Source organism: Numida meleagris, chromosome 1 (genome assembly GCF_002078875.1).
Source record: "Numida meleagris isolate 19003 breed g44 Domestic line chromosome 1, NumMel1.0, whole genome shotgun sequence".
Lineage (NCBI taxonomy): Eukaryota > Metazoa > Chordata > Aves > Galliformes > Numididae > Numida > Numida meleagris.
Window position 1 is genome coordinate 124,218,908 of NC_034409.1, and position 22,494 is coordinate 124,241,401.

General features: G+C 36.1%; 1 protein-coding gene across 1 annotated transcript in view; it reads left to right on the forward strand.

The window, feature by feature from the left end:
• The window catches only part of PUDP (pseudouridine 5'-phosphatase), a 70,560-nt gene extending 53,886 nt beyond the window's left edge, over positions 1-16,674 (forward strand). The window contains exon 4 of the mRNA XM_021411091.1: positions 15,525-16,674. Coding sequence (XP_021266766.1) covers positions 15,525-15,701 — 177 coding nt within the window. The 3' untranslated portion in view covers positions 15,702-16,674. The remainder of the gene's footprint in view (positions 1-15,524) is intronic.

The window sequence follows — 22,494 nt, forward strand, 5'->3', positions numbered from 1 at the left end:
ACCCCCTTCACCACCTCCTCTTCACTTTTAAAAGCACATCATGCCTATTTATATGTTAGCAAAACTACCATAGCATATCACAAACAGTGATTTTACATTGTTCTAACTATCACTGAACTGAAAGAAGCCACCTCTTATTACAGCAACATGATCAGTTCTGAAATAGACACTGCCACAGGTATTGCCACAAATTCTTCAAGATAAATTGACAGGAAGCTGAGTGGTATGAGCAGCATTTTACCGATAGCTTGGAAGTTTCTGCTTCCAGTCAGTATATAAGATTCCCTGGGGAAACTAGATTTCAGCAGGTATGTCAAGGTGACAAAGTATCACTGCCATACAATGTATTGAAAGATATGTTCTGGCAACCAGGTAAAAAGTGCTGTGACTACAAAAAAAAAAAAAAAAGAGGACAGGGTGTCAGGTGAAGAAGTGAAAGACAAGTAGTAGTATTTTCTCTCTACAATATTTCAAAACTTTGCATGTTGATTTCAACTGTGTCTAGTGAGACATAGGTAAGAATATCGGTACTGAATACAGAAAATGTATAAATCAGAGAGTAAATATGTCTGAAGACCAAGAACTGAAATTTCTCTTCCATACATAAAGATTGTCTTGGGGATACATGTTCTGAGTTTTCAGGTTCTGAAGGCGTGGCTAAACACATCTGGTTTTATTTGAGGGTTATTCTGAAAGTCATGCCTCTTATTTTATTATGTTGGTTCTGGACATCAGAGGCAGATGTTAGTGGTATGGCAGTTAAGGTTAAACATTCCCACCAATATTCTGTTACATTGTGTTGCTGTGCAACAGATGGCAGGAGAAGGGCAGTCTGACAAAGTGGTGTCAGATGTGGAAGTGCATAGGTATCAAAGGTGTATCATCAAATTCCTCCATGCAGAAAAAATGGCACCACTTGACATTCATCGACACGTACTGAATGTTTATGGAGACTGAACAGTGGTTGTTAACACAGTGAGGCAGTGGGTGGTTTGTTTCAGCAGTAACAGTGGGTCACTTCTGCTGGTGCAGATTTTTTACAGACACGGCATACAGACTCTTGTTCACTGCTGGTGACTATGTTGAAAACTGTTGTTTTGCAGCAGAGAATTTGCTCTATAAAATTATATTATTATGCTCTTTGTATCCGTTGTCTTTTCCATGGAAATAAATAAGACAGTATTTTAGGAGACACTACCTATTTTTCAAAGGCTTTTAATAATCTTATCAGCTTGAACACAGGGGCTTGACCAGATGAGCAAGTTTTTATTTTTTCTATGAGTATGTGGGTATTTATTATCCATAACAGGTAGAGAAACCTGATGAGGTTTAACAGGAGTAGGTGTAGAGTCTTGCACCTGGGAAGGAATAAACACTTGTATCGGTACAGGTGAGGGGGTGACCTCCTGGACAGGAGCTCTGCAGAGAAGGACATGGGTGTCCTAGTGGACAACAGGTTCCCCATGAGCCAGCAGTGTGCCCTTATGGCCAAGAAGGCCAATGGTACCCTGCAGTGTATTAAATAGAGCATGGCCAGCAGATTGAAGGAGGTGATCCTCCCCCTCTACTCTGCTCTGGTCAGGCCACGTTTAGACTACAGTGTCCAGTTCTGGGCTCCTCAGTTCAAAAAAGACAGGGATCTCCTAGAAGGAGTCCAGCAGAGGGCCACAAAGATGATTAAAGGCCTGGAGCATCTCCCATATGAGGAGAGGCTGAGTAACCTGGGTCTGTTCAGCCTGGGGAAAAGAATACTGAGATGGGATCTAGTAAATGTTTGTAAATATCTAAAGGGAGGTAGGTGGCAAATGGATGAGGCCAGGCTCTTCTCAGTTATGTGTTGTGATAGGACAAGGAGTAATGGCCTAGAACTTGAGCATAGGAAGTTCTTTACTAACATGTGGAAGAACTTCTTTATGGTGAGGGTGAAGGAGCACTGGAACGGGCTGCCCAGAGAGGTTGTGGAGTCTCTCTGTGGAGATATGCAAGATCTGTCTGGACGCCCACTTGTGCGACTTATTGTAGGGTACCTGCTTTAGCAGGGGGCTTGAACTCGAGGATCTCTTGATGTCCCTTCCAACCCCTGCAATTCTGTGATTCTGTGGTAACCAAGAGGCATAACAACACAGAAACCAGCTTTAAACTAACAATTTCAGTAGTTACAGTCAAATAGATTGAAATAAATCAACCCTCATGTCTTTTCCAAAGGCTCTCTCAAACAGATGAATTTCAACAAGTGCAGGATATTTCAGAGTGGCTGATATAATTCTTTTAATATAAAATCATGATTGTGTTGGATGAGCAGATTGTTTGCACTTAAACATATTTTGAGGACTTTTCTCATGAGAGGTCAATTTACAGGCAGATAGGTGGTACTTTCCCTTCTAAATTAGTCTGCTGTCTGTAAGCTTTATTGCCCATTGTCATCTGTGCATTACTTCTGATTGAAATATACAGATGTGCTGTTCGTTAAATTAAAATGATAGTAAAAGGTGATGAGAGCCCAGATGATGATAAACTTATTGCTTTGAAAAAATGAGTACCTACTACTTACAGTAGAACTTGTGTGGTAAACACTGTTAGTGGTTAGTATTCCCAAACTAATGTTAATGTTAAGCCAGTGCTATAGCTGTGTTAGTTACTGATCTAACATACATTAAATTAAATAAGCCTCATACCACATATCTATAGAGACTACTGAGACCATCTATACACCATATATTTATACACGTGTACACATAGTGTTAAAGAAGCATATTTTTCTATTTTTGTTCAGTGTTTATTGTGAAAGGCTCGCTTACTTATGTCTGTTTTTTCTTTCACTGAAAATGACTTGTTATTCTGCCCTTAAGTATGCTTGAATTCAAACAAGACTGGAAACCATTGGTTAAGAGAACTAGCAGTACTCTTTTACATGATAGAACTAGTTTAATAGAGAAATAAGCACAGTTTGATAACTGTGGATCATGAATGCATTTAGAAATGTATACATGCAGTATTTAAAGTAGCAAGATGATATTATTAGAGAAATTAGAGTATTTTGAAATATATTTCAATAGGAGATTATGACTTAAGTGGAATAGGTTGCTCTGAGAAGTTGTAGATACCCCATTCCTGGAAATGCTGAAAGCCAGGTTAGATGGAGGCTTTGGGCAACTCAGTCAATGGCAGAGGGAGTGGAACTAGATGGTCTTTAAGATCCCTTTCAACCCAAACCATTCCATGATTCTATGAAATAGCTTTTTTCCATTATACTTCTTTTTAAAATGGTATTCATTTTTATATTATAGAAGTGTTTGAATTTATAGAGGAGAAAAAAAATGAGAGAACTGGTCTATTTTGATGATTAATTCATATAACACTGCTTGATATTCATTGGTTTTGCATCTTAGAGTTCTCTTAGCTTGACATACCTGGATAATTATTGCTTTCTTGAAATTTATAAAGTAATCTTATAAGAAAAATTTAGCGATTAATGTGAAAGATAGTAATTTTCTACTGAACCCTTAAAAAACATAATTTTGACATATAACTTTCCTCTTATTAGTACATTTGCCCCATAGTAATTGTATTGACCTAGTAGATCTTGCTGTACACTTCTTATGCTTTATTTATTTATCTATTCTGAAATTCTGCCTTTAACATACATAAATATTTTCATAGGTAGAGAATGTGTTCTAAGAAATTTTTAGTTCAGAATGTTCTGACTTAGTTTGACTTCACAATCAGAGCAGCTTTGCTAGCTAAGAGTTGGAGAAAACATCTTTTGAATTCATGAGGGCAGTTAATGAAATAGATTTGATTAACAATGTATTGAGGCATTTCATTTCAGATGTTAATTTTTTAGATTACTATGGCAGAGTAAATTCTGGAATTGTGACTTTCATAACCACAATACCATGCCCAGAGTTGGGTATGTGTTGAAAGAGTAAGTTTTGTAAAATTTTGTTCTGCTTTTTTGTGCTTTTACACACATGGAGTGCTTTAGAAGAGTGAAAGACATGCAAGGAATAAAACCGTAGTTTGAAAGGATATGATGAACCCTTCTATGAGTTAAACACTGTCCAAAAAGGAGAACTTACATTCCTCTTCTGTCTTCCTATTTTCTCCCAGGTGTTACTTTATTGTTCTCTAATTAATGAGCTTAACATGAAAATATTTTCTCTTAGGGTACAGAGTTGATTCACAGAAGGGCACATGAATGCAATATCCATCACTTGGAAACAGATGAAAACATGTACTCATTTGTGGGAGATTAAAATAAAGACGGAAGGAGCACCTCTACCTATAACTGGCAACAAACCATTATTTTGGCATAGCTACTTTTTAAAGTACCTTCCTGTAAGAGGTTAGAATTCTGATTAGGAAATAATGTTCTAATTTTTTCACCTTCAATTTTGTCATAAATATGTATATGGAATTTAATTGTTTATTATAGACATACATTTAATTGAAGGACATACTTTCCTTTGCTCAGATATGACAAACTTTTTGTGATAAACAATTACTATTAATACTATTACAAGTTCATATTTTAGTGGAAACAGTAATTCAAAGAGCAGTGAGTTCAAAAGAAAACATTTAAGTAATTCTGTTTTAGCAAATATTCTCCCAAGTGAACCATCATACTAATGTGTTTCAAAATACGAAGCTTTGCAGTTTTGTATTTCTCTATGATGCTGAATTATTTCCTTCTTCAAAATAATGTGTTTATTTCAGATTCTGATGGATCCTCCTAACGCTGATTACTTTAAGCATTCTCTTCTTCTTTAGCTCTTCCGTTTCTTTGTCCCTTTTTGAGGTGTGACTCTTACCAACATAGTGAATTTTTAAGACTTCAGGATTTTTTCCTGATTTTTTTTTTCTGGAATAAAACTAGCTTTTAATATCCTGATTTAATTATTATTTGCTGTGAAGGCAGTGTTATCACTTCATTCTTCCAAGAAGTGACTTTTTTTTTCCTTCAAAATTTACAAACTCCATTTTCCAAAATAAGAATTTAAGATTCAGGTCAGGTGCTTGCTGGAATTCAACAAATTAGGAATCAATATTTCTTCCAACTTGTTTTGCTTTTGTGCTATGTTGTCCATCTTTGTCATAAAATACATATATATTCAGAACAGACAATAGCCATTTTAAGGATAAGTACTTGTTTCCCAAAGTTGAAATGTGTACATAATTATAATTAAATTTTGTTAGTGTTTTATTTAGGTTACTTAAAGGTCCTAGTTTGCGGCTTCATGCCTGGGGCTTTATGCTGTGAAACTGAAATATTCTCTAAAAGATAACCTTTAGCTCTTTGAAGTTTGAAGGAAAACTGGTTTTCCTGATTGTGAAGTGTTAAAATGTGACAGAGATATATCTCATGAAGTCACTCTAGATCAGTGACAATGTGTAGTGTACAGTTTAATGCAAAGGCCATTCTGAGAAAAATAAATAAATAAATACATACATTTTCTATTACTTTTATTAGTCTCCTACTGGAAACCACTTTCACTATAGGATGGGGGAAATAGAGGAACAGGTTGCCTGAAAGTGTGTGTACTCTCTATCTTTAGAGATACTCAGAACTCAACCATTCAAGGCCCTGAGTAGCCTACTTTAACTGGACATGCTTTGAGAAAGAGCTGTGACTAAATGGCCTCCAGAGATCCAGAGATGCCTTCAAGTGTAAATTATTCTGACTTTACACTGGAGATGCAGCTATGTGTGTGTGTTCTGTGTTACCTGTCAAGAAAGCCAGTGGTTTTAGTAAATGTGCTTTTGTGTGGAAGGGAAGGCAGCACAGATTAACTAGGTCATTGCACAGAATTCCTTTTTCAGTCTACTTCTACAGGTAAGTGACATTAAAAAAAAAAAAAAAAAAAAAGCATGTTATGCAGTTTGAATAGCTTCAGTATTGCCTTGGATTGCCTTGGGTCCTCCATAAAAGAACAATACTCTTCTATTGCTAATCCAAACCACAGTTGATTGAGTTAGAATTCTGCTGTGTGGATAATTGGATACTGTTTCAGAAATGCCTGGGAATTTCTTGAGGCCTGTAACACAAGTTGCCATACAACGTTCTCAATGTGTTGTCCTCTAAACACACAGTCTTCTATAAAGGGAATGTTCCATCCATCCAGAATTATCAGAATAACCCCGCATGTAAATGTCACCTTCTTGCTTCACAGAGCCTCTGTGTCTCGATCTGTCACTCAGAGAGACACTTTCTTTCACTTGAGCCTTGAAAACAAGCAAGAAATTTGAAATTCCTCCTTGTTCTTCCTCTTTCCCATTCAGACTGTTTTAATCTTTCTGGCCCACCTTAAGATAACTGCTGATGAACTGGTTTGTGAGATGGTAGCTGCTAGAATGTGCTTGAATGTGGAGTGGCATTTTTGCTGGAAATGCAGAGTAATCTAATAATGTGCAGTTGTAGCACAGTTTGGTGTGATGGTGGTTGTATTTTAATTCTTCTAATGACTTTTTCGTTTTTAACTTGTAAATTTTCTGGTGAATACCTTGATTCTTGTACTGACTTGCACAGTATAATACAAAATAGTTAATAAAAATCTGAATTTAGTAGCCAGTGTGCATATAAATTCTGAACAGGTTTTGATGTGAATCATACAGAATGGTGGCTTGTAGTTGGTATTCCTTATATGCTGATGCTTAATTTGATTATAACTTTTCAGCTTTTTTGTTCATTTGTTATATCATTTGAAAACATCTTGGCTTGCTTCTGAGTAGTTTCTTAATAGAATGAACCCGGGGCAGGGAGAGAAGGTGGGTAGAGAGGAGGAAGAATTGTAAGCTGTGTGACCTTCTTAATCAATATATTTAATATTTCTCTTTTATCCCGGGCACACATCCTTTTAATAAAATAAGTGTAATTCATTGTTTCGACTGAGATTTCCCATTGTTTTCCGGAAGGAGCTTAAGTCCAAAGGTTATGAAGCACTAATCAAGTTATTTCTTTTTATTGTTGTTTTTGTTGTTAAATGTTCAGAGTTAACAATGTTGTAGGCCAAAATTGCAAATACTTGTAGCTGCTTAAAATGCATTTATTCAATATTACTTAAGTAAGTCTGCTGGCAAATTAGTTATAGAGAAATACATTTTTTTCCCTAGTTTCTAGATAGTTTGTATGTCAAAGAGAAAGAAAAAAGGAATCACAAGTTACCAAATAATTGCCCAGCAGCTCTGCTGAGACATGATAGTGAAGTTGTTGGTGTTTCCTCACTTTTTTTTTTATAAGGGGTGTAGATGAGTCTGCACTGTATTCTGAATTATATCATCGTTCCTGAATATACGTAGATCACTCATATTAGTAGCATTTGGTCAAGCGTGGTGGAATTGTTTTGAAAATTTGAAAAAAATGAGTCAGCAAAAAAGAGAAGTAAAAGTCATTGGGCAAAACAAAAAACAGTTACAATATTATTATCTTTCAGACTAATAATTTCTTATATGCTACTTAAATTTGAATATAACCACAGAGTATTAACTAGATTTTTTGTTTGTTCATTTGTTTTTATAAAGAAAGTAAAAATACTTTCGGAATTCAACGGAACAAATTATCCATAGACATGAAAGGCCTGACCACCCTCTAGTTAGCAGAGATGAACAACTTACTTCTGAAAGCAATGTGAGCTAGTTGTACTTGATTAGTTTCATTTGGAGGCCTGTTTTAGGGATGACTTCATACCAGTTGAGGTCAATAGAGCATTTGTTTTTAAAATGATATGATAGAATTTTAATTAGGCCTTAAATGTTTATGGAAGACTACATTGTGCCATGTATACATAAATTAATGTTTACCAAGTATAAATTTTGAAAATAGCTTATTATGCTTTTGTCCTATTGGTTTGATCATGAAGGAGAAAAATCGATGATGATAAGCAGTGAATTTATGGAAGTGCCATATACAAGCCGTAGGAAGCTTCAAACATAATACATAACATTCTCATAAAAATGATTCTGGATCATTTGAAGACAGAATATAAAATAATCTTCTACTATTCCTTCTCACTAAGCAAAGAAAAAGGTAGATCTTGTTTGGAAGCTGAAAAATGAACACTGAGATAACGTCTCAAAGGTCTTACTAGCCCTTTTAAAATCTATCTAATACCTCAGAATTCTACTGTTTTCCCTTTTTGTTTTGACTTAGCGGGAAGGGAGAATAAAATAGATTATTAGTCTTCAATTTTAAATGCTTTCATACACAGAGCATGTTTTTATTTTTAGTCAGAGTACAATTTTTCCCCAAACATGATTTTCTTTTTTCCTACATGGTTGGAGTCATTGTGTCAGTAGTTCCTTAGAAGGCAAGGCTATGTTAATTTAGTTCTAAGACTCAGTAGGATGGAATGGTTTTTATGTATATTTTACCCAGTGAAAAACTTAACCACAGTGGTATCAGTTTGAAGAGACCAAAAGGTGATGTAAGTGTAACAGTGATAACAGAAAAAATGAAACCTGAAGTCTAATATTTTATTATTAATTCTATAGTAGCTGTTTTCTATGTTGCACACAAGGAAAACAATGTAATAATAATTAAAGAAAATGCTTTGGGAAAAAAAGGGAGAAATTAACAAACACACAGTTCCTACTCTTCTCATTCTTTTTTCAAAGGAAATGCAGTATTTGTAACATACCTGTATGACCTTGACTCAAAGACAAAGTACTAAAATATGTGTCTTGGTCCCAGTGTCTGCAAATGATTTCAATGGGTTTGGCTCAAATTCAGACCAGAACCAGCAAACAGAAGATTCTTTTAACAGAATAAGAAACAATCTTGTGCTCTATTTACCAATTTTTAAGAAATTGAAAATTTTATTTTCATTTTTTCTTTGTAAAGCAATAAACAAATGGTAGTGTTTATTTTTCAAAGAAGTTGTATGTGTTATGTCATCTTTAGTCTCAACCATTGTTCTGTTTTAGAACTGGTAAAATAATGTCCTATGTCATCAAAGTTACGTGTTCAAAAAGCACTTCCCGTGCATATTATACACACAGGCTTTTAAAATTATTTATTTAAAAATTGTTATTAATCTCCTTCCCTTCAAAACTTTTTGGTTATCATTAATAGTATTAACACTTATGACTATCTCTGTAATTTATATAATTGTTCCAACCAGACATTTACGGTATGTAGGTTAGAGAGGGCCTGCAGTATATACCATGGACCTAACTAGCAGCTTGTTCCTTATGTTCTTAAATTGCATGTAGGAAGATGAGGTAATTATGTGTTGTGGTGATATTATTTCTTTCTTAGGTAAAGTGATTATTTTTTCTTTTATGCTAGATCCACAGAGCGAAATATAAATTAATGTGCTTTATTACTTTACTTTTTAAAGCATCTAGTTCATTCCAAAGTGAAAATTATCTTGTATTAGTATGACCTTTTGAGAGATCTCATAGCAGTAGTATTGATCCATGACACAAGTTATAGAGATAATGCAGAAAAGGAGCCAGAATCTCAGCTGAAGTCTGTATAAATCTCATCTGTCTCTCTTGGTAGGGGTGATGCTGATATTGCAGTATTTATGCAAAATGGGGAAGAACTTGGCTGCTTTCATATCTCTATATTTAGTATGTGGGTGGGCTGGGACAGTGAGCAGTTTATAACATCTGTGTGCAGAAAAGTTAATAAATCTGTTTTGTATATGACCTCTGTAAACCTTTCATCATCTATTAAAAAATGTTGCTGTGCTGTTGACAATAAGCATCAGTAGCAAGAAAGACTGTAGGAAGACCTAGTACACTTACTTTGTTTCCTGAAATGTTAAAAGCACTATAATTATGGGTCATTTGTGTGATTTCTTTGGTAATTAAGAGTTTTAATTGCATCTAGTTCTAGGGAATTAGTTAAGCTGTTCATTATGCATATTTTCTTCCATAATCATCATCACTTCTCATACTCTTAAGATTAGTAACATCATGGAAGTCAATTAAGTCTTTTAAGACAGCAGTGAAGTACATTTCTTTGTATGAGCTGGATTAGAAAAAGTCTCTGAAAAGCCTTGATAATGCTGTTTTGTGCAACATTTAAGCTCTGTCTTCAAAAGGGAAAGCCCGTCAGGGCTTTATTTACTGTTTCAGGATGCATAGAGTTCTTAGGGTAACAAACTAATCCGTTCTTAGGAAAACCTGTAGGCGTAACTGTGCTTCTGTTCTAATCGCAGTTGTTTCAGATTTGCATATTTATAGTACAGATACTGATCAACAGTTGAAAATATCATATTGTTCAAACTGGAATAAGAAAAGAAAGAATTTAGAGACTGTATAAATGGAATCAGCACAGGAGAGGTTGGTTTGCTTCCATTGGCTCACCAAAAGTCATTAAAGTTTGCTTTAGGAAATGCAAGGTAGAAAACACATTTTACTTTTCCTTGGCTGACCCCAAGCGCTTACAGACACATTCATGGACAAAGATCAATATTTTAAAAAGAAAAGAAAAAGTGTAAAGAAGGGGTTCACTCCCTCTGTCTGATCTGATCTCTGATACACATCATAGGAATGGGTACACTTATATAGTGCACCTATTTAATATGTCTTGCAAAAATGTTTTCTTTGATCATAATAAAGTTTGTACAGGTTGTGACTTGGTAGTCTAAGAGCAGAGCCAGAACAGATAAGCTCTGTACATCCCTTATCTTTCTTGATCAAACAATGTTTTATGGAACCTAAAAAATAAAAGATGCAGTATACTGTTTTATGTTCTCTCCCAATGCATCAAATCTGGATTCAGACAGATGTTATACTAAGTTTAGGTATTTATTACTCTCACACAGTAAGTATTATTTGCTACAATCTATTACATTGTGAAGAAAAGGATGAGAAGACTCATCCAGTGTATGTAGGAAAGCATTGGCTACATTGATAAAGATGGTAAAGAAGAACCTAATGCATGAGAGAGAAGTTAGTAATGAGTCATAGTTTCAGTGGGTGGAGGGTGTGGGGAGCACTATACTTTTATCCCAGCATCTGTATTGAATTACTGAAATGACTTGTGGCTATATTTTTGATATTGGTAGTAGTAACACTACTAATAACTTAGCTAATAAATACAGTCTAAATTACAAAACTGTTAGAAAACGTTGGTCAGCATAAGTCTCAATTCTTGGATACTTGAATTGTCCATGCTGTGGATTGTTCATGACCAAAAATTCAAACTTAAGACTGCATGACATCAGGAAGAGATGCTTTATTTCATGCTACAATGAACTTGAGAAGCATAATGTTTTATTATATGAAAGTTCAAACCAGGCAATCAACCTGACTCTGTATGAATTGTTCAGAATCCAGCTGAAAAGTGTGTGTCTTTGTAAAATTGTTTTAAATGTGTTTTAAATGGTGCCTAAAAGTCATCTGTCCTATTTCATGTCTTTTGTTATGGTCCTCAGCTGATAATACCTCAAAACTTACACTGCATGCTTACTGTTGTCTTTCTTAGAGCTTTTGCTGAATGGAAAACTTTATTTTCAGTGTTACTGGTTACTCACCTTTTTTTTTTTTTTAATAAAGTTCACTCTGCCATTATAACACACTCTGAAATATGCAAATATATTTCAGTTTAATTCAGTTAGTTCAATTCTTCAATACTCTGTTTCATGCCTAGAAAATGTTTGTGTTTTGCTGAAATGTACCCAACCCATATACTGTGGAAAAATGAAAATTTCTAGGAAATGGTACACTGGCCAATTGCAAAAGCTCCAGGGTCATTCAGATACATGCATAAAAATTGAGAGGACAAACTTTTCAGCACTTTAGTTACTCCTATATGTTTATATCTTTGACATCTATGAAAATATTGCAGAAGTGGGAAATATGAAGAAGTATTATCAATCAAAATCTAATTTTATATCAGATGCTGAAGTAGCTTTCTCAATTTTACTTAGGCAAAGCAAACATTACTGAAAGTGAGATTGTACGTTTGGTAGTCGTATTTATTTTTAATGAATATTAATTTATTATGTAGTTGACTGAGCTCATGATTGTTTCTTTAAATCACACGTGAATATTTTTTTCCAATAATCTGTGTAATTTGAAACTCTGAGAATATACCTCTGGTTGTTTTCTTCAAAGTTTTTCCAGACTTTGTATGTTTGTTATATATAGAGAGAGAATCATAGAATCATAGAATCATAGAATTAGCTAGGTTGGAAAAGATCTACAAGATCATCTAGTCCAACCATCCACCTACCACCAATAACTCCACTAAACCATGTCTCTCAGCGCTATATCTAAATGTTTCTTGAACACCTCCAGGGACGGTGACTCAACCACCTCCCTGGGCAGCCCGTTCCAGCACCTGACCACTCTTTCAGAAAAGTAGTATTTCCTAATGTCCAGACTAAATCTCCTCTGGCGGAACTTGAGGCCATTCCCCCTCGTCCTGTCACTTGTTACAAGAGAGAAGAGGCTGAGCCCCAGCTCACTACAACCTCCCTTCAGGTAGTTATAAGAGAGTGATAAGGTCCCCCCTGAGCCTCCTCTTCTCCAGACTGAACAATCCCAGCTCCCTCAGCCACTCTTCATAAGGCCTGTGCTTCAGACCCCTCACCAGCTTTGTTGACCTCCTCTGAACACGCTCCAGGGCCTCAATGTCTTTCTTGCAGTGAGGGGTCCAAAACTGGACACAGTACTCAAGGTGGGGCCTCACCAGGGCTGAGTACAGAGGGACAATGACTTCCCTACTCCTACTCGCAACACTGTTTCTGATACAAGCCAGGATGCCATTGGCCTTTTTGGCCACCTGGGCACACTGCTGGCTCATGCTCAACCAAGCATCGACCAATACCCCCAGGTCCGTTTCCTCCACACAACCTTCCAGCCACTCTGCCCCAAGCCTGTAGTGTTGCCTGGGGTTGTTGCAGCCAGAGTGCAGGACCCGGCTCTTGGTCTTGTTGAACCTCATCCCACTGGCTTCAGCCCAGTGATCCAGCCTGTCCAGATCTCTCTGTAGGACCTCTCTACCCCCAGGCAGATCGACACTTCCTGCCAGCTTGGTGTCGTCTGCAAACCTACTGAGGGTGCTCTCAATGCCCTCATCCAGGTCATCAATAAAGATATTGAAGAGGACAGGCCCCAGCACCGACCCCTGGGGAACACCACTCGTGACCGGTCGCCAGCTGGATTTAACTCCATTCACCACCACTCTCTGGGCCCAGCCCTCCAGCCAGCTCCTTACCCAGCAAAGGGTGTACCTGTCCAAGCCACCGGCTGCCAGCTTCTCCAGGAGATTACTGTGGGAGACAGTGTCAAAGGCTTTGCTGAAGTCTGAGTAGACCACATCAACAGCCTTTCCCTTGTCCAACAGACGGGTCACTCGATCATAGAAGGAGATCAGGTTGGTCAAGCAGGACCTGCCCTTCACAAACCCATGCTGGCTGGGCCTGATCCCCCGGTTGTCCTGCAAATGCCGCGTGATCTCCATCAGGACAATCTGCTCCATAACCTTCCCTGGCACCGAGGTCAGGCTGACAGGCCTGTAGTTCCCCAGATCGTCCTTACAATCCTTCTTGTAGATGGGAGTCACATTGGCGAGTCTCCAGTCTTCTGGGACCTCTCCAGTTGACCAGGAACGCTGATAGATGATGGAAAGCGGCTTGGCCAGCTTCCAGCTGGCTCTCTTCCGCCAGCTCCCTCAGTACTCTCGGGTGGATCTCATCCGGCCCCATGGACTTGTGGCAGTCCAGGTGGAGTAGTAGGTCTTTGACCGTTTCCTCCTGAATCATGGGGGATTTGTTTCGCTCCCCATCCGAGACTTCCAGGTCAGAGAGTAGAGTGCTCTGAGGACAACTGGTCCGGCTTTTAAAGACAGATGAAAAAAAGGCATTGAGAACCTCAGCCTTTTCTTTGTCCTCAGTGGCCACATTCCCAGCCACATCCAGTAAAGAATGGATATTCTCCTTGGTCCTCCTCTTACTGTTAATGTATTTGTAAAAGAGTTTCTTGTTCCCTTTAATCCCAGCAGCCAAGCTTAATTCGAGCTGGGCCTTTGCCTTTCTAATTTTCTCCCTGCACATCCTGACAACCTCTTTGTACTCTCCCCGAATTGCCTGTCCCTTCTTCCACAGGAGGTAGATTCTCTTTTTCTCCTGGAGCCTCAGGAAAAGCTCCCTGTTCATCCATGCCAATCTCCTTCCCCGCCGGCTCATCTTGCGGCTCAGGGGGACAGCCTGTTCCTGCGCCTTCAAGACTTCCTTCTTGAGGAACAACCAGCCTTCCTGGACCCCTTTACCCTCCAGGACCGAATCCCAAGGGACCCTCCCTACCAGCCTCCTGAACAATTCAAAGTCTGCCCTCCGAAAATCCAAGGTAGCCGTTTTGCTGTCCCCTCTCCTGGTTCCACCAAGAATTGAGAACTCTACCATTTCATGGTTGCTCTGTCCAAGGCAGCCCCCAACTTCCACATCTCCCACCAGACCTTCCCTGTTTGTAAACAGCAGGTCTAGCAGGGCACCTCCCCTGGTAGGTTCTCTCACCAGCACTTTATATGGATAATGCACCAGCACATTATATGGATAATGCATACTATCTAAAGAGGTAGGATGTTTCACCTCTCTTATTTTGGTTAGTTTAATTTACAGCATTTCAATTTTAGAATTGCTATAGTAATCAAACGAGATAGTGAGAAGTACCTTTAAGTTAGGACTTAAAAAATACTAGATTTTTAGTGCTTTCTTTTTTCAGAAAAGTGTATTTCTAATCCAATAATCAAAAGCTACAGTAATTTATCCTTATGAGTAATTTATAGTTTAAATGCTGAAACACAGAGAATGAATGCAATTTTTTTTAATAGTATAGCCATTCAATTTTCAAAATATTGTATTTCTTATTCAGTATTGTACTGTTAAACTACAAAATTCACACAAATAATACATTATTTTTAACAATTTCGATTTCACGTTGTCAATAATTTCACCAGTCAGTGATTTTGACTGTTTTAAGGTATGTAACTTCAACCTGACTAAACTGCCTTGTCTAAGAGTAGCAGTCTAATATAATTTCTGATTTTCTTGTCACCATTGTTTCAAAAGAAATAAAAAATGAGGACATGAATTCAGCAGTACTCTTCTGACAAATAATTTCCATCTTCCCCTCCACTCACTCAGAGTCCTAATATTGACCTAAGTACTTTAGTCTTTCCACCTCTCATGTACATTAAGAAATGCAACATCTGTAAGTGAAAGTTGTAAAGTTGGTTTTAGTTAAATTGCCTGCTTATAGAGGTATGTAAGCACGTGCTTAACTTTACATTAAGCCTCTGCTTAAACCTATTGCTATAAAAGAAATTTCTTAGGAACATCTGGATAACCATTTGTTGGGATTTAAATATGTGTGTTGATGCTTTTTTGAATTGAAATGAATTTAAGGTTAGTTACCATGCAGATGTCCAAATTTAGAGGTTTAGCCTTGTTCTAATCAGGGATGTCTAAACCTCTTTTATTCGGTATCATTCTCTCTTTATAAATAGAATATGAAAAGTATGTAATAACATTATTCTTTCCTTTCTTTCTCCTCGCCTCCTTGTTTCTCAGTGTCTTGTGTTTGAAGATTCACCACTTGGAGTCAAAGGAGCACTGGCAGCAGGAATGCAAGTGGTTATGATTCCAGATGAAAATTTAAGTCCTGATCATAAAAAGGGGGCAACTCTGCTGCTGAATTCCATGGAGGACTTTAAACCAGAGCTTTTTGGTTTACCAGCATATGATTAATGCCTAATGTCTATGTACATAAGCTTGATTGGAGTTCAAGAAACTGAAATGAAATCTTGTTAAGGTTTGATAATTGTTTTGCTTTATCTCTCTTTCTTAAATCTAGAGCACAGAAATCCTGTTAACACCATGTCTTCCACAGTGGTATAACCTTTGAAAATTGACTGAAATATTACATATTTGCTCTCATGATGTATGCAAAGTTAAAACAGTATTTCGACTTCTGAAGTGATCCAGCTTTGTTCTCAGTACACCATAATGTCTTCTGGGAATATTATGAAACTATTTAGACAATTTATTGTAATTACATTGGAAACTTCTTGTACTGTTTCCATTTGAATGGCTTACTGTTTAGCCTTTAACCAGAAATCTGTTCTGGATTGGCTTTTATCGCATTACATTGTTTTCTATACAGTTATCACTATAAACATGTACCACTTCCTCATCTTTTACTTGCCTGTCTATTCCCTTTTGTATCCTCATAATTTCATTTACTATTTTTATGTTACACTTTCTGTGTGTGTGGGTTTTTTTGTTTCTTTTATTCTGATTTATTTTTGTTTCTGGGGGTTTGATGTGTTGACTTCCAGAGGTCCCTTACAACCTCCGTTCTGTCATTGAGCTCTGGGGTATGGTAAATGCCTGCTATAGAGCTATACAGGGTTACATGATCTTTCTGTTTAACCAAACTACTCTTCATCTTCCTCCTTAAATTCTTCCTGTTTTCCATGTTGCCATGTAGCCTTCCCTCCCATTTGTGTGAAATGAATCCATTCTATCTCTCTGTTTTAATCTTGATAAAGTTATGGCTTTAGCTCCTGCATATCCAAGTAGCTTTCTCTAGACCATCTCAACTAGTCCATGATTTCTGGAGACATTTTTAAAATCTATTTTTTAATTGTAGAAATTGTCATTTTGGTTGATTTAAATATTAAAATTTATTTTTCTGGCAAACACGATTTGCACAAAATGATTATTTTGTCATCTCTTCTTATTACTTATATCTGTTTCTGGTATCTTGGCAGGACAAGATTAAGGGCCTCTTTAGAAAATGCTATACATACAGAAAAGTTTTAATGGAATCCAAAGTACGTATATATTGTGGTGGAAGCAATGCGTTTTCTTCGTCTAAAAAAATCTGTAGCACGGGGGTTTATAGCATTTATAAAATTCAACATTTAAAAAGAAAAATTCTATTTCATTTTCCATAAGGTACTCCAAAATTCTGGTAAAATACTAGTTTCTGTAAATATAATGAGTGTGACATAGGCTGAATAAGGAATTTTCCATGGAATTGAAAACTTCTGTGAACTCTTCTGTGGGTTTTTTTTTTTGTTGTTTTAAGATCATCTGTTTATCTGTGTTCTTACAATTCTTTTTCCAGACATTTTCATAATTACTGCTTTAGCTAGAAAGTTTTTTTTGTGAAAACAAAAATGCAAGAATCAAAGATGCTTCAGTGCTTCACATTCAAACTGAGTTTCTTCATGGTTTTTGTTTTTTGGGTTTTTTTTTCCCCTTCAAGATATATTTAAATTAAAACAAAATTACTTTTATAACTTCTACATAGGCTGTTACAGTTTTCTGCTGTTGTAGTCTTTTCATGCCTCAAAAAATTAAGAAAGTTATATTCCATATAGCCAGTAAAATATGATTTGAATGGAACTAGAAGATCATTAGAACATATAATATAATATTTTGCAGTGTAATGCTTTTAATCGAAGCATCTGGAAGCTTTTTTTTTTTTTTTGAAGGGAAATACTGATTTGATGAGGCTATTTTGTGTATTATATGCTTTCTTTGTTATTTGCACAATGACAGTAAACCATTCTCTCCAAAATAAATTCAATTTCTGAGCTTCTCAGCCAAGGTAATAGAAATATAGCTATATAATTCCTTCATTATCTTTTATGCACAACAAAGTGTTAATATTGTGCAGTAATTCTGAACATTCAAATGTAAAATAGGTACCTATTGGGATCCCCTTTTTTCATAATTACTAAATTCCAACAGGGAAGTTACTACATAGAACAAGCTATAATAAACTGCAATTAGTACGTTAATAGTTTTTTCATAGTTTGGCATTTATTTAACTGGAGAAATTCTAAAAAAACCTGAAGTGCACTTCATTTACAGTTTACTTTGAAGGAACTGCCATCAAAATCCCGCATATTTTTAAAGATGTTGAGATTAATAATTGATATCAGAAAATCAGAATTATTTCATCATGATCACCATGAGATCAACAGACCCTGTAATACTATTTCAATAAGATCATCTTTTACTGAGAATTCAGTGAGAAAACTTCCACTTCTTAACTGAACAGTAAATCCTGTCCTGCACAATTACTCTGTTGTGCATTTTATATCCCATCTGGCAGTTTTCATTATTATTGCCCCAAACTGAAATCCATGAACCTGAGCTATGTCTGATAACATATGCCTTTTAGTAAAATTCTATTCCATGTACTTTACTGCTTGCTGTTGACCAACGTCTCAGTACTCTTCTGAATCCATTGGCAGTTATTAAAGTATCTGTGTAGTTGTTAGCTTTTCTCCTGACTAGAAGAAAAATGGAAAGTGTACATAAAATTCAATTTTTTCCAGCCTAGTAATAGCAAAAATCTTGTCATCTCCATCATATGAGAGGTGGATCTTCATGGCAGCCATATATGACTGTAGTCTGCCTAATGAACCGTATACCAAATATCAACATATGTTTGTATATATTTCTCTATCCATTTTTTTGGTTGGATTTGTGGCTCTGTAGCTCAATCATCTCAACAACATCTGTTCAGGAAAAAATAAATTAAAAAAAAAATTAAAAACTTGGATCCTTTCCCTTCCTTCCATCTGCTGCTTTCCAGATGAAGTCCTGTTTTGACAGAGCTAAAAAAATTTGTACCAGATCCTGGCTACAGATCATGAGGACATGTGAGCAATCAGGACATTTGAATGCTCCATCTGTGTTTGTATGAAGAGGACTGTTAAAAACCAATCCAAAAAAAAAAAAAAAAACAACAGTCCTCTAACTCAGCAAGCAGGCTTCAGTTCCAACAAATACTTAAGTACATGCTTATTTCCTTTTCATTAAGCATTTCTTTTTTTTTTTTCATTAAGCATTTCTTTTTCATTAAGCAAGTAAGCACCAGCTTAATTATAAGGATACCTTTCTTTTCATTTTCTTTAATATTGAGCACATGCTACAGTCGTATCCTGAGAAGAAGTTCACCTTCCAAGAAATAAAGGCAAAACTTCACGATCAGCTTTTTGCCATTGGATAAGTATGGCAAGTTGGAGCTAAATGTAACCAAGAAAGTTAATACTTTATTTAAAAAAAAAAAAAAAAAGGAAAAGAAAAACAAAAGCATATGTCCATAATCTATGAAATGTTATACTGGAACTTTTTGCATCATAACTGAAGTAAGTTTTGCATCTGCATTCATCCTGATAGGATCTGTAGGTTGGAAAGATATATCTAAACAGGAATTTCATTGAATATATTTAAGTAAAAATTCATTGCATTGGAACAGCAATAATTTCAGAATGCAATCCGACTTCTGCTAAGGTTGGCATTTGCGTTCCGCAAATAAACATTAGAAAAAGCTGAGATGTTCATTCCTCACTTGGATTAGATATCTTTCTAAATAATACTGTAGTTAAAGCACAATAATGTCAACCCAGAATCAAATTAATGTTGCATATATTCCAAAAAATTGTCTCCAGCAGAAGCCAAACTAGATAAATAAAAAAAGCTGCAAGAAGCATTATATTAATAAGAAAGTATTTTCCACTGTTTTAAGATTTACCTGTATCTTTAACAGAATGAAATTTGAGATTTTCTTCAAGTATTGATTGTTCATATAAAAACCTTTTTTTTTTTTAAATCCACAATTCTACGTGCCATATGAAAAAAATCATTTACGTTTCTATTTTTCTCATTTGTAGCTACACTGTACTTCCAGTGTTTTGCATTTGAGAAAATAGAACAGATTTTTGCCAATTTAGTGGAAAGAAATAGAAAGACTGGAATGGAGGAAAAGTAACTCTCAGTACAGTCTGTCCCAAGGGAAGCTTGACTGTCAACAATAGATTATGCTAACTTTCCCTTTGGCTGATGCTTCACAAATTGTGAGATTAATCATGTTTAAAGTGAAGAACAGAAGGAGAAAGAGGATTTGAACTAAAGTATGTGCCATAACTTCGGAGTACTCAAGACCTCAGCAGCAGAGCTCACTGATAATGCTGGAGCCTCTGTCTTCACCAGGTATTTCGATGCCATAAAAAATTGGCTTCAGAACACAGAGTGTAGCAAAGTATTCTGAGAAAAGCTGTTAGCCTTCTATTCTTTGGTCTTTCAAGCCATGGGCTCTAAGTCCTCATATTAAAATGTTAGCTGTTGTCTCATTCTCACATGGTTAAAACAAGCCTTAGCAAGAAGAAAGCATTTCAATTCTTACCCCTCTCTTTGCAGTCTTTTCCTCAGAATATCTGCAGTGTGAAACTGGAACATGAAGCCAAATACTAAGATGGTCACTGTGAATATGACTGATTAAAAAAAAAATAGCAGAGAGACAATTATTTAATGGAAAAAAAGTGTTAGAAGAAAGAACCTAGAGACAAAGAAGCAAGTCCTTCTGTACACCATCTAGAACCAAAGACTCCAATGAAGTGAAGGAAAAGCAAATAAGAATCTTTCATTATTCCCTAGGAAAAAATCAAAAGCATTATTTGTGGAGGGAAAATCTTAAAATTAACAGAAGTAAAAACATATGTAAAGACTATTAAATGAGGCACTGAGTTTTACAGAGATGAGAGGCAACCTCCTATAGCATGTTTCTTAGAACAAAGAAAACAGAACAGCTGGAATCCAGAATCAATGAAGATGTGTAAATAACCTTTGATGAGCATCATAGCACAAATAAATACAGAAATGCATCATTACAGGCCTTAGTTCTGTTGCTGGTAGAGTGTGTTAAACAGTTTCAGATTTGACTTTGAAATTTTGAACTGGTCAAACAACTATGAAGTGGAAGAGTATGTAATCATATTTAAAGGGAGTTTATAAACATGAGGGAAATAAACTTTTTACAAGTGTAATAGTTATAGGACAAGGAGGAATGTTTTTAAACTAAAGGAGAGGAGATTTAGATTGGAAATCAGGGGAAAGTTTTGTTACGGAGAGAGTGGTGAGGTGCTGGAACATGTTGCCCAGAGAGGTTGTGGTTGCCCTGTCCCTGGAGTTGCTTAAGGCCAGGCTGGATGGGGCCCTGAACAATCTGATCTAGTACTTGATCTAGCAGTTGGCAACTCTGCCTGTGGCAGGGGGATTGGAACCTGATGATCCTTGAGGTCCCTTCCAACCCAATCCATTCTATGTTTCTGTGATTCTATGACTCTATGATTCTATGATTCAATGGTTTTATGATTTATGATTCTGTTATCAGCCTGAATACATCTGAAGGAAACTACTTCATACCATTGTTCTCTATCACCTTTACCTCTAATCTCTTATTGAGGGAGTGAATTCATCATTTCTTCAAAGTCAACAACATTCCTACTAGACCAATTTTCTCATTGAAAGGAATATTGGAAAAGTTTTAAACTGTCATTCTTCTATAATATCATAGTTAATTTAAAAAAAAAAAAGATTTTTTTTCATTTAATTCTTATTTCACAAAGAGCAGTAACAATGTATATCCAGCAGCTCCTCCTCGTTCAGAAAACGGCAGAAGTTGGTGTAGGGAGGTTTAATTAAGTATCTGTAGATTTGAAAAAGTAGTTTCCACTGTATCTTCTTGATGTCTTGCTAGTAGTTTAATTACAACGCAAATCAAACTCAAACAATTAGCCTTCGAAATAGAAGTTCCTCCTACATTCTATGAAATTCTTTTAGGAAGTGTTTAGTAGAAAACAATGTAGATCTATGACTGATAGAAAAATACACTCACCACGTGCTCCTCACACATAGATGAAACTTGTTTTGGAAAGTACATAAATATGGTAGATCCACAGAATAGTTTTATTTCTAAATATTTTTTCCAAAGGCAGGGTAGAAGTGTACACAAGCAAGAGGAAGACTACACTCATGGATCAACCTTTTTGAGCCTCTTTTGACTCCAAGAGGAAGTGCCTGAGACCAAGAGAAAAAGGGGAAGAATTCTTCCAGCTGTTAATGAAAGTACTGCTTTGGCATAACAAACATCCTTGGTATTTCAAATACACAGATTTATCTCTGTTCTCACCAAAAAAAGATATATACATTGTCTAATGTCTTTGAAGGTAAGCCAGATATATGAAATGTATTTAAGCTTCACTTGCAAAGAAATATGTTTATACATTGCTGAAAATACAAACAAGAATTTCTGTGACATGCCTGTACAAACCTAAATCTTATTCTCAGTGGTTGCCCACCCACAGCTTCCCATGCTCTTTAGTTAGTTTGAACACTCAAGATCTCAAACACTAGACCATGGCAAATATGCGTAAGAAAGAGTACTATAATGGAAAAATAAAATAAATAAAAATAAAATAATAATGTTTCACCTTTTCAGAAAATGTTGAAGAAGTGTTGTTTCTTGTGAAATGTCTCTTTGCTGTGGCAGAGTAATTTCAGCAAAATGTGCTTTTATCACATTAGGCATATTTTACACATTTAACTTTCTACAGAGTATCCACAGAGACATGGATTTCATAAACCAGTAGTAAGTAGGAAGAGACTAGTTCTCATTGCCATAACAGAAAAGGGGGAGGAATTAGATAAACTAGATGAAGGAAACATAATGTTAACCTTT